Source organism: Peromyscus eremicus, chromosome 17 (genome assembly GCF_949786415.1).
Source record: "Peromyscus eremicus chromosome 17, PerEre_H2_v1, whole genome shotgun sequence".
Taxonomy (NCBI): Eukaryota; Metazoa; Chordata; class Mammalia; order Rodentia; family Cricetidae; genus Peromyscus; species Peromyscus eremicus.
Window position 1 is genome coordinate 17,158,901 of NC_081433.1, and position 13,830 is coordinate 17,172,730.

At 41.9% G+C, this 13,830-nt stretch overlaps 1 protein-coding gene across 1 annotated transcript in view; it reads right to left on the reverse strand.

The window, feature by feature from the left end:
- LOC131894698 (disintegrin and metalloproteinase domain-containing protein 5-like) overlaps window positions 1-10,182 on the reverse strand; it is a gene marked incomplete at its 5' end in the record, with an annotated part of 32,011 nt that extends 21,829 nt beyond the window's left edge. The window contains 4 exons of the mRNA XM_059245005.1: window positions 1,109-1,220; window positions 2,058-2,144; window positions 9,111-9,327; window positions 10,064-10,182. Coding sequence (XP_059100988.1) covers window positions 1,109-1,220; window positions 2,058-2,144; window positions 9,111-9,327; window positions 10,064-10,182 — 535 coding nt within the window. The remainder of the gene's footprint in view (window positions 1-1,108; window positions 1,221-2,057; window positions 2,145-9,110; window positions 9,328-10,063) is intronic.
- Window positions 10,183-13,830: the final 3,648 nt, after the last annotated feature.

The following is a 13,830-nucleotide window of genomic DNA, read 5'->3' on the forward strand; positions in this document are numbered from 1 at the left end:
GTGTAGTAACAATTAATAGAAGAATAGGCCATGAATTTGAACAAGAGTGCAGAGGGGTATATTGGAGGAGGAAAGTAAAAGGAGGCATAGTGAGATTGTACTATAATCTCAATAATTAAGAAAAAACAAAACAGTATTGTTATAATACCAAAACCAGGTAAACACAAACACACACAAAAAAGTCAACTACATGCCAGCATTCTTCATGAACATAGATGCAAAAAATCCTTGATTAAAATATGTGCAAGCAGCCGGGTGGTGGTGGCACATGCCTTTAATCCCAGCACTCGGGAGGCAGAGCCAGGTGAATCTTTGTGAGTTCGAGTCCAGCCTGGTCTACAAAGTGAGATCCAGGACAGGCTCCAAAGCTACACAGAGAAATCCTGTCTTGAAAACAAACAAACAAACAAACAAAGCTGAATACAGGCCTATATCAAAAATATCATCTACCAAGATTAAATGGCTTTATCCTGGAGATGCAGAGATGATTTTACATACACAAGTCAATAAATAGGAGAAATCTTACAAATAGACTTTAAGACAAACATCACATGAAGGAGGCTAAGGCTTCCGGAAACGCCCGGTTCTTTGGAGTGAGCTGGATACCATCTCTCGCTAAGGAACCCTTGGTTTTCTCGGTCTCATCCATGACTGTTTCATCTCAAGATACTACTCCAGCACAGCAGAAGGGAGATATCAAATAGGGAATCCCTTTACAGCAGGAGAAAGTCACCCAATTTTTAAGTCAATTGGAAAAAAAAGGCAGCCTGGAAGATTGAAAAAACAAAACAAAACAGAACAACCTATGCTATTCCAAACTAGGACTTTTGGAGACAATGCTATGCCAACAGCCAAAATCAGCTATTCATATTCTATGGAATAAATGAATTGCACATTAAAATTGCTGACATGGGGCACGCTTTCACCTTAGTATGCAATGTCAGCCCTGACAGAGAAAGAATCTAAGAAACTGCATGGTCCAATTTTTTTTTTTGAATCTTATGAAAAGCCCCATTTGCTATATTAGTTACTACACAATGTAGATGTGAACCTTGAGTTGATCCTCTTACATAGTACATTTAGTCAATAAGATTTGAAGCACTCTAACCAGAAACAAAGTAGTGTCCGTCATCAATGCTTCCAAACTGTCCTTTTTTTTTTTCACAGTTCGGAGGGACATATCCATTATCGCAATGGCAATGATGAAAATTGTTGCAAGTCTGAAAAGATTCAAAAGAACAGTTGAGTTCCGTGAAGCACTGCCGTCCAGGAGATTGAGTTTACATAGACAACTCCACCCAACTTCCTCTTGTAATTGTCCATACTCTAGAGGGTACATCTAAGCTCCTGTGAGCAAGTCAGCTGTTTCTTTTTCTTTCTATTTTTTTTTCAACTTCCCCACAACCACACCCAAGCACCACAACTACCAATAACATCCAACTAATTGTCACTTAATACTTGATAGCTTTGCAGGGCCACCCCAGACTCCAGTAAGGCCAGCAATGACTTTCTAATGGCATTTGTTCACTGCCTTGTAAGCAGAGGGTTGCATAGTTCTGTGGCCGCATAAGGATGCACTCCCTGTACATCCTCCAGTCCACACAGTCAGCAAATATTTTACATATCCACAACTATATTCTGTGGCTAGCTGGCAAGTTCCTTAAAAAAAGAAGGCTGGAGTTACATATTATGATAAATATGATAAATATAATAAATATAAATAATATTTATATACAACATGATAAATGTAAATAATATAGAAATAAAATACATGTATATGTAATATATAAATAAAATAGAAATTATTTATAGAAAAATTATAAATTTATAAATACATATCTGGATAAAATATATTATACTTATAATATATGATATATGATTTATTGTGTCTATTATATGATAAAATATGATATACCAGATATATAACATAATAAATATGGTAAATATAATAAATATGGTAAATGACACCATACACAATAAAATGGCAAAAATCCAAGTAAGTTTTAATGTCTTGCTTATTGGATTACTAAAGCCATATTGCCGAAATAAATACTTACCCCATGGTCAGAGCAATCTCTAGAAACATTGCAAATCGAAAAATCTGTGAGAAACCTTCTTTCCTTGCACACCGTCCCCATGCAATACTAAAGCAAAGCAGGGCACAGATTAAAGAAAATAAAGGCAATCAAACCATGAAATTGAGAGCATAGACAGAACACAAGACACTTTTAGGAAAATCAAGATTCATATTACCTATAATTGGGATTCAAATCTATGAGACTATAGCCGAGAAAAAAGGTAATTTTTATTGAAATGAGTTTTGTGCCTGCAGACTGCAAGTTGGCAAGGACTTTGGAGTCCCATTTTAAGCCTTCTATCCTAAAGAGTCCCCTTGGAAAGATAAAGGAGTGATAGGAGATGATATAGTTTTGATCACAAGTGGAGAGAGGCTGTATGGCCTGAAGTGAGTGGAAGTTTACAGATAAATCATCTTTTTGATGAGTTATTACCAGAACTAACCAGTACATAAAACTGGCTTCAGAAGTGAAGTCATTGCTGATTAAAAGTTGTTTGTAGGCCTTTAAAAGTGACTTGCAGGGATGATATGGAGCCAGGAGCTAGAACATCCCTGGGGTGTTATAGGCACAACCGAAAAGGTCATTCATTCTACTGGGAACTTGGAACTCAGCACACTGAAAGGAACACAGGCCACGGGGACCTGAAAGACCACAGAGACTATTGCTGGGAACTTGACTATGAGCTGTTCCTGTGATAGTCTGGCAAATATTTGAAGTTTTTGGAAACTCAAATGAAGCTAAATTGTATAATACAAATGAGTTTGTTTGGTAGGGGACATGCCAGGCAAGGGCATTCAGGCTGTGTTATAGTTACTGTTTACTGTGCCCTGGTGTAAGTGAGAGAGAGAACAAGCAGAGTTGGGAGACATGATATTTGTCAGGGACAGTATGGGTTTAATGTTGTAGACAAAGGCAGTTCTGAGGGAGCAACTGGAAGTCTTAAAGATCAGCATCATTAAGTCGAAACCTGCTCTAAACTGGTACAACAGGAAAGGTTTCCTGAGGGAAAGTCCCGGTCCTTCAAAATTTTGATCTTGTGAAAATCCAAACTTGTTTGAAAAGGAGAAAGCTTCAACGCAGGATGTGGAAGCGGGGACTTTCTCAGAAACACCCCAGGGCAGTGGTTCCCTCGGACCAGCACACGGAGGCCGTGTATCTGTGTGTGGTCCAGGAAAGACAGACTGCGTCTCAAGCTGGCATCATCTTGATGGCATCATCCACATGGTACTGTTTTCACAAGTGTAATGAGTGCAAGACGGAGGAGAGTCAGATGTGGGAGCCCACAATGACCCCAGCTTGTACCCTGATTCCATCTTGACTCAAGGTCAGATAGTTCAAGCTTGTCTTTGCCCCTTAGGCTGGATAACAGGATGTTTGGCCAAAGGCGTGGTTCCTGGGTGTCTTGAGAATTAAGGAGATGTTTATGCTTGTTTGTACCTTGAACCATGATGTCCTTGAAAGGGGGAGGTCTTTTGCCCCCCCCTTGCTTTGGGTACAAAAAGACTGTGAGAAATAAACTCAGGGCTACTGTGGTGTTGACTCAGAGCCTTCCCGAAGCTATCCTGTGTCTCTGTCTTTTTCTTTTATGTCCACATCTCTATTTTTCCTAACTCTTATTTCTCAAGCCTCACTCACCCATTCGGGATTGCTCGACCTGCTCCGTAGACAGAAAGGGCAGCTTATGGTAGGCAACATGAGCCATGATCAGATTTATTACAAGGGGGCATGGAGAGACCACTGCATGAGACTGTAAAGGCAAAGACTACGTTGCCGTTAGATCATGGGATAGAAGATATCCCAGAAAGTGGAGCATCCACTGATGAAAGCTACAGACGCAGATTGGAGCTGGCCCAAGAGAGAGACTATGTGTGCCACAGGCAACAGAGCTGGAGAACTGAGGGTACTTAAGATTTCGTTTGTTTCCATCACGAGTGCCAGATGCCCAGTGTGGAGCTGCAAGATTTAGTGTTTGCTGGGTTTTTGTCTCTATTTGGTTTAGAATTTTCCTTGCCATACCCCTATAAGTCATCTCTGGAATAAAATCTCTATGCCATTGTAAGTTGGAAGTATGTAACTTTTTTTTAATGTTACTAGGCTGATGGGCAGGTAAGACACTGCCTGCCCCAGAAAAGACTTCCGCTCTTGAACTATGTTGGGACTGTAAAGACTATAGAGACCTTTGCAACTGGACTGAAGGCATTTTGCATTTTAAAATGGTCATGAGCCAGTGGGGAGGGGAGGGGGAAAGTTATGGCTCAAAAGTGATATGCTGGATGTCGAGTTGATAAGGGGTGGACTTTGCAGCACTTAATATTCATTACCAACTTGATAGGATATAGGGTCACAGAGGGGACGGGCCTGCCTGGGAAGGAGTTTCTACATTGGGTTGAGTAGTAGACTGAATAAGAAGGAGAAAGGAAGTCGAGGCTAAGCATCCACCGCTCTCTGCTCCCTGGACGGCGGGCATATTGTGACTAACTGTCCCCATGCCTCTTCCTCGCCATGATGGACTGTGTGAGCCAAAACTAAACCCTCCCTTACCTTGGTCCAGTCACATACATTGTCACAGCATGAAGAGAAGCAGCGGACACAAAGACTCACAGCAAGAACGAAAAGATGATTCATGAGACCCAGATCTGTAAGTGTGATCTACTACCCCAGCACAGTACAGCAACATCGAACGGGAGAAACACAAGACTAGAAAGGAAGTTCTGGAAGAGAACTCAAATAAACAACAGATCTTCATAACTTTAAAAAAAATGTAGAAGGGACAACAAACCAATCTACAACTGGTAGGAAAATGGAACCAAAACCTTAGAGCACAGGGAAACAAATTAAGAGGACAGAAACAATGAAGTCAACAAAACCAAATACTGAGTTTCTTTGAAAGAGGCCAAACTTGACAAAGACTTCAGTTGCAAGTATTGTTTTTTTTTTTAATTTTTGTTCAAGTATGTAAAATCAGAAATGAAAAATCAGAACATTACTGCCAATTGTACAGAAATAAGGATGTAGGGACCTTTTGCTAAACGAACTGGATCATGTGGTTGAAATGGACCAGTTCCCAGAAGCACAAACCCTGGTTGAATTGTTACCCTTTGAATCTTCAGCCTCGCTCAGCAGCTCCTGTGTTAAAGGTTTCAGATGTCCGCTGAAGAGGTTTGAGGAAAAGACTACATCTCAAGGGCTCTGTCCTTAGAATTGCATCAACTCATTCACAGATTCATAATTTGGTGGCTTTATTGGGCATTGGTAGAGACTAGAAGATGAGACCTTATTGACGGAACCAGGTCACTGGAGGTACGACCTTAGCAGTCATACCTTGTTCCCAGTCCCATTGAAACTGCTTCCCAGATGGAAAGAGATTCCTCACCTGAGGCCACAAGCAGTGAAATTGCTGATCATAGGCTGAAACTAAACTCAGGAAACAAACAAACAAATAAGAAATCCTCTACCTGGAAGCTATTTTCCTCAGGACTGTTTCCACAAGTGACCGAAAGGGCCTGGTGCAACTGTACAAGGAACACACGAGCAGGTGGGAACGGAGCCATGACCAGTAAGGATTCTGAATCAGTAACCAAATACACCTCTACCTAGGAAACCCATGAACCTGTGACCCTGCCTTCACAACAGATCCTAAATAGTTAGGGAGCACCGCCAGCTCCCCTCCAAATTTTACTGCAAGTGGAAAGGTAGAACACTTTCTGATTTTATGAAGCCATTGTTTGCCTGATGACAAAACCAAACTACAGACCAATATGTTTAAAAGACAAAAAAAAAAAAGATACAAAAAGGCTAAAACAAACAAACTAGACAACAGCTCTCAACAACATATCCAAATGATGCAGCACAGTCAAATATAAGTTATTTCTAGACTACCAGGTGCTTTGACACGATAAGAGAGAGAGAGAAAAAAAAAAAACACTCACCCAAGACAGGTCAGACCCCCAGTTGAGAAAAAAAAAAAAAAAAGCTGTGCACAAGCCTGTTGGCCATTTTCTTAACTAGTGATTGATGGGGAGGGGGGGCAGCCCATTGTGGGTGGGGCAACCCCTGGGCTGCTGGTCCTGGGTTCTGTAGGAAGGCAGGAATGGGGAGCCTGCAGTAAGCTGCACGCCTCCATGGTCTCTGCATCAGCTGCTGCCTCCAGGTTCCTGCCCTGGTTGAGTGGCTTTCTTGAGTCCCCTCAGTGGACCGTGATGTACATAAGCCAAGCAGACCCTTTCCCTCTAAGTTGCTGTGGTCATGGCGTTTCATCACAGCAAGAGAAACCCCAACTAAGAACATTGAACATTGAAGACTTTCAAATATTTATTGGTCATTTTTATCTCTTCTTTGGAGAGCCATCTATACAATTCATTAGCCCATTTATTCTTCTGATAATTTAGGGTTTTTGTTATTTAACTTTTGGAGTTCTTTATAGATTCTAATACTCCTAGGTCTATTCCTAAAGAATTCCAAGTCACCATGATGTTGAGATACAGTCTTCACAAAAGTTAAGGGCTGTCTATTAGTTATTTCTCTACTGTTGTGATAAAACACCCTAACAAAGGCAACTTACAAAAGAAAGTGCTGTTTGGGGGTTGTTTTGTTTTGACTCACAGTTCCAGAGAGATCTATGTCTATTCCCATCATGGTGAAGAAGTACGGCAGTGGGCAGGCACAGTGACCAAACGAAGCTGAAAGCCTAGCTCTTACACCACAAGCAGGAGGCAGGGAGAGAAAACCTGAAAACAACACATCTTTAAACGCTCCAAGGCCACCATCAGTGCCATATTTCCTTCAGTAAGGCCACACCTCCTCCTCCTCCTCCTCCTCCTCCTCCTCCTCCTCCTCCTCCTATTCCTCCTCCTCCTCCTCCTCCTCCCCAAACATCAGCAACAGCTGGGGACCAAGCATTCAAATGCCTGGGACTGTAGGAAGACATGACATTCAAACCACCCCATGAGCCAAAGCTACATGTCCGTCAACAGATGAATGGAAGAAAATGTGGTATGTGGACACAATGGAATATTTCATTCAGTCATCTAGGAGAATTAGAATGTGGCATTTGCAGGAAAAAAATGGATGAACGAAAAGCATCATCATGCTAAGGAAAATGAACAAGAAAAGTAGCATCGTACAATTTCTCTCATGTTCAGAATCTCGATTTAAATTCACACACATATGTATGTGCACATGTGTGTGTGTGTGTGTGTGTGTGTGTGTGTGTGTATAGGAAATGGAAGTATAAAGAGGACTATAGGAGGGAAGAAAGAGGTTGAAAGGTAAGAACATCACAGGAAGAGGAGACAGTGGAATGAACGTGGTATAAATGCAAAGATGATCATTTGGGGAGGAAGAAGAGAAGCAGCAAAAGGCATGGGTAGTGCGGGGAGAGTGAATAGTGGCAAAGCATAGCAAAACATACTTATACAGACACCATCACTGAATCCATTGCTTTATGCACTGATTAAAAGTCCACTAAACATGCTACCAATACTCTATCAGGTAACACACAAAGGGGGAGGGGGTGGTATCTGAACATAGTGGACCACACAAGCTATCAACATCCAAAACAAAAGAATTCCTAAGTTCAACAACAACCCCATTCAAAGTGGGCCAGTGGATTAAAATTATATTTCCCCAGGTAAGATACACAAATGCACAGTGAGCTCTGAAGAGAGGCCCCACGGGACCAACCACTGGTCAAACACAAACTAAGACAGCATCGTACATCCTCTAGGATGACTGATGATACCATGGAGGAACTGGAGGGTGTGCTCTTTCCTATTTGGGCTGTGGCTAAGATGCCTGACAAATAACTTAAAAGAAGAGAAAGTGTAACAGATATTGGGGTAAAAGCTGAAACATGAGAGAGGCAGAGAGCAAGCCACTAATTCTTACCCCTATGAAATCCTCTACCAAAAGGGAGCAAGCTCCTCTCTCTACCCCGCCTTATCACTTCCTCTCTCTGCCCAGCTCTATCACTTCCTGTCTGTCTCTACAGACCTACAGACCTCTGTGGTTAACTAATGGCTAGCTCCTCCTTCTGATTTTCAGGCAAGCTTTATCGTCACAAGAAAGTTTACTACCAGTTTGAGGGGATACAACCCATCATGGCCGAGATGACCCAGCAGCATGAGGTAGCTGGTCACACTATTTCCATATTCAAGAAAAAAGAGAAAGGTGGGGTAGAGAGAAAGAGAGCAAGAGGCAGAAGAAAGGAATAAGAGTGTTCGGTCTGGAATCCCAGCTTAGGAAATGGTCTCACTCATCTTCAGGGTATGTTTTTCTACCTCAATCATCTATTAGGGGACTCCTTACAAATATGCCAAAGGCTTGTTTTTGAGGTGATTCTAAATGCTGTCAAATTGAAACCAATTTAATTATCACACACACTGTTTAAAATGTTGGTAGGAATACAAAATGCTCTAACTATTATGGAAAACAGTATAGTAGTTATTCAAAATATTGAAAACAGAATTACCTTATAAGCCAGAAATTCTACTTTTAAGTATATACTCAAAATAACTAAAATCAGGATCATGAACATTTTTGAACCTATAGCATTATTTACAGTAACTAGCATACAAAAACAGCCATGAGCTGAAGAATAGATAAACAATATGTGATATATACAAACAGTGAAATAGTACAGCCTTGAAAAAGAAATTGTAATTTCTGCTACAACGTGGATGGTCCCCAAGGATCTCAGCTAAGTGAAATAGATCAAACCACAAGCCTTGACTGATTCCACGTCTGTGCCCTATCTATGATGATCACAGAGCAGAGACTGCAGAGAGGAACCAAGATTTGTCCCATAGGTAGAGTTTCAGGTCTACAAGATGAAAAGGCTACAGAGACACACAGTGGTGTGGTGGTTGCTCAACTTTGGGAGTGAACTTGATACCACTAAATTACACACATCTATTAAGATGGGAATCTTTGTTATGAGCATTTTACCACAATGAAGACATTGTAGAAAATACAGTGTCAAGATGAGTCAGACCACAAAATAATCTTAAATCAATTTAAAGTATCTCAAATTACCATTTCAGGGCCACAGATAACTCCGTCTTCTACAAATGTTTCATCTCTATCATTAAGGGAGGTATATGTTGTCATTGTCTTCTTGGGTATCCCATGACTTCTATACAGAGATATACATATGTCATCTCGTGCGTGTGTATAAACCGCAGACATGTTGGCGCTAAGGAATAAGTACTTGAATGGCCACGTGCAGACTAACTTCCCACACAAAACGTCTCTGGAAGTGTAACAGGAAAGGTCTCTTAGCATTTATTTAAATAAGTAGCTGACAGCATACCCTAGCAACTAAGGTTCCACACTAGGAAAATCAGCAGTTGTAGCCCCTCCCTGCCCCCACACCTTCTCTACATTTTTATTTCTGTCTTAGCTCCCTACACAATGTGAAAATAGAATTTACTCTTCTTTAACTTAGTATACACCTAAGCTAAAAATAATGTCTTACTAATATAAATCCAGGTTGAATAATTTTTTTCCTCCATAAAAAATTAGCATAACATATGACTCTTTTTTAGAATGACGCAATTTAGAAGTAAAAAAGTTCATCATCGTGAGAGCTCTTTTATGCTTTATTCTAGCTACTGGAATTTGGACTAATGGTCACTGATTATAAGTTTTAATAAGTAAAACAAGGTAACTTTTATTAGATACATTTTGTGAGGTATATGTTTATGATAAATATGTGTGTGTGTGTGTGTGTGTGTGTGTGTGTGTGAACTATTTAACACATTGCATAGTTCACCATAACTATTTATGGAAGTTGTTTCTGAGGTCACTGTAGCTTTAACATTTTAGGCACTGAACAAATGCTCCCATGGCAAGGGACAACAACCATTCAGTTGAGATCATGTGACAAAAGAAACCTGGCAAAGCACCCCCCTGAGGTTCATACAGGATACATTCTAGTATTTGAGAATCTACGTTATAAACAAAAGTAGAATTGTCTGAACACATACTCCAATCTACAATATTGAGCAACACAGTTGCCAAATCTGTCACCTCTGGAATTCAACTCTTCAAAACACCAGAAGGGAGCCCCTCTCACACCTGGAGACAAAGACAAAAAGAACTGAGGCAGGTTAAGAGTTCAGCTCATACTGCAGGACCGATAGAGCCAGACTGGAAACGGCAGTGTGACCCCTTAGCATCAGGACATTGTTGGTATTGAGATACTTACAAAGAGATATCTAGGTTCTATCACAGCCTAGGAGACTGACCAAAAAGGAAAGAAGGAAGGAAGAAGGGATAGAGGGAGGGAAGGAAGGTTAACAGGCTTAGATGTTTCATATTTTCAGAGAGAGGGGCAGATGTGGTCCTCTCTATTCCCTTTGAATTGTTTTCTTTCTTAGTTCTTTATTTACTGGGAAAAGACAATTCATTCTCTAAAGTAGAGCCCAGTGCCCAGAGTGCGACCCAGGCTAAGCTTCCCTTCTACGCTCCCTGATAGATTCCTCATCCCCATGCCCTCGTGTCCTAGTAATCATAAAAGCAGCATTGGATTTTAAAAGTAGAAAGCACACTATCACTCATCTACATCAATCCACATATATATGAACAGACAGACAGACACCACACACATACAGAGACGGGGGGAGAGGGAGAGGAAGAGAGAGAGAGATGCCTAGTCTTAAAAATTAGCAAAATTTCAACTACCTGTACCAGATACCCCCAGTGCTTTGACTCGGAGGTTTAAGGGTGGGCTGCACTGTTCATGTCAGTCATCTGGATAAGAACTGAGATCTTTGCTTTTATTGCTATTCATTGACAAGAGACTCCCTTCAACTGTTGTACAAGTTCTCACACCTGGGGGAACTGATCTATAAGCATCGCCTCCAGAGGGACAGAATCCCCATGTGTAGATACACTTTTAAAGGGAATCCCTATGTAGATACACTCATAAAGGGAATCCCTGTGTAGACACACTCGTAAAGGGAATCCCTATGTAGATACACTCATAAAGGGAATCCCTGTGTAGACACACTCATAAAGGGAATCCCTATGTAGACACACTCATAAAGGGAATCTACTATTGTCTGCAGTTCTTTTCTTGAAAAGAGCCTTCTCTTTAACAAACAACAGCAATGAGCTTCTGTCTAGCCCATCCCAATTGAGCTGATGCTCTAAATCTAATTTAGACCCTAACCATTAGAATCTGGACCAAGATTAGATGATACAAAATTTAAAGGGATGGGCAAAAATTCAATAACCAAAGTAAATAACATCTTCGTGCATCTTTGTTTTCTTACAAAAGCTGGTAGCAATCCTCCTGCATCAGCCTCCTGAGTACTGGGATGACAGGCATAAGCCACAACACTGTTCACATTTTTTTTAAATCAAGATTAATACAATAAGCATTCATTACGAATGAATCACTGAGCTTTTTAGAGGGGAACAGCGTATTGGCTTTGTAGCATTGAGAACTGCCCATTGGGGGGTCCCTGGCTGGACACCTTGCTCCACATCCCTGCCCCAGGATGCTCAGAGCAGTCAAACGCAAAATGCTCTAAATCAGTGATTCTCAACCTCCCTAACGATGCAACCTTTTAACACAGTTCCTCATGTCCTGGTGACCCCCTCAACCATAAAATTATTTTCCTTGCTACTTCATAACTGTAGTTTTGCTACTACTATGAATCGCAATGTAAACATCTGTTTTCTGATGGCCTTAGGTGACCCCCGTGAAAGGGTCGGTAGACTGCTTCTAAAGGGGTCGCGACCCACAGGTTGGGAGCCCCTGTTCTAAGGCACTTCATGAATCCCCCACAACCCTCACGTAGCACCTCAGCTTTCTCTTTGGTATCCTTTTCCTTTCAGGTTTTTGGGGCTAAGCGAAATAAGCCTGGCAGCATCTTCGTTTTCTTGATCCGGCAGCTCTGATGCACCCACTCCTAAGTCCCCCGAGGTCAAGATTTTCTTCACTCCTCCCTCACCCAGATTGTCAGAGCTTCAGCCATCTAATTTTCCTGGTGTCCTAGGGGCTGGGATTTGGGCTCCCCTGAAATGGCAGCTTTTGTATTTCTGGCTCAATTTTGTAAACTTTGAACTGAGGTCTACCTCAAATCTAAAAGTACGACTCAGAGAAGGAGACGAGAGTCCACTGCTGCTGCCAGGGACATTTCTAGACAGACTGTGCTCCTGAAGTTCCAGGATGCATCGCGCGGGCCCACAACTGCAGTCTCCTGCTGTAGGAATGTTCTCAGAAGAGGTCGGTAGAAGGATGCTCCGTGTTTGAGAATGAAGTTGGCGGGAATGACAGTTCTTATTTGGCTCTCGCTTTTTGCCTTGCCTGGAGGGGTGGTGGCGGCGCACACCTTTAATCCCAGCGCTCAAGAGGCAGAGGCAGGCGGATCTCTAAATTCAAGGCCAGCCTGGTCTACAGAGCTTGAGTTCCAGGACAGCCAGGGCTACACAGAGAAACCACGTCTCAGAAAACAAACAAACAAGCAAACAAAAAGACTAGACAAGAGGCATTTACTCTGCGGGGTTTTTGTTGTTGTTTTGTTTTGTTTTTGTTTTTGTTTTTTCGAGACAGGGTTTCTCTGTGTAGTTTTGGTGTCTGTCTTGGATCTCACGCTGTAGACCAGGTTGGCCTCGAACTCACAGAGATCCACCTGGCTCTGCCTCCTGGGGATCATTTAATCCCTGGTTCTCGGGATTAAATGCATGCACCACTGCCACCCAGCCACTCTGCGAGCTTTCTACATAAATCTCTCTTCACTTCATTAGCAAATCGACCCTATGAGTTAACAGGTAGGAATGTGCAGCTTTTCACGTTAGAGGAGGGGGCAGGTTTCTGCACTTAGTGACATGAAGTCCCCTTCTAAATTTGGCCCTTTCAGGGGACTCAGAACTGAGGTGTAGAGCAAATAAAACTTTTAAAAAGCATCAATATGAACAACTGCTACGATGTTATGTATCTGATACAGGAAACAGGTAGAGATGAGCTGAGATGGTGCCCCTCCCACCCCCAAGACATGCTTCTGTCACTGAACTGTCTAATGCAGCTCAACGTTTCAAAAGTCAATAAAACAAGCTCCGGGTGAAGGCAGTAGGCTTGCAAACACTGTCTCTGGTCTGAGGTTGAAACACATTGCAGCCTAGGCAGGTCTACATGTGCATAGCCTGAGCTGAGGCTACAAGAATAAATAACACACTCAAGAGCTGGAAACCTGTATGAATTGCATAATTAAAAATTAATTCACGGCTCAGGCGGTGGTGGTACGTGCCTTTAATCCCAGCACTCGGGAGACAGAGGCAGGCGGATCTCTGAGTTCAAAGCCAGCCTGGTCTACAGAGCAAGTTCCAGGACAGCCAGGACTACACAGAGAAAACCTGTCTTGAAAAAAAAAATAATAATTTATGGAAGCTGTCATATAGATACCAGTCAAAAAATGTGAGGATTCCCTATCCAATTACTTTTCCTTTTATAAATCAACTTCCTGAACTGTTCATCCCAGCTGTTGCTATAATGTGTGACCCTATGTTTACTGTTTTAAAAGAATACTTGAAATCTCAGGCAGGGGCTGGAGAGGTGACTCAGTGGCTAAAAGCACTGACTGCTCTTGCAGAGGACCAAGATTCAGTTCTTAGCTTCCACATGGAGGCTCACAACTGCCTTCTACTCCAGTTCCAGGGGATCCTACCCCCTCTTCTGGTCTCTACAGGTACTGCACACATGTGGTGCAGACAACATGCAGGCACTCACATGAACAGATAAAATAAA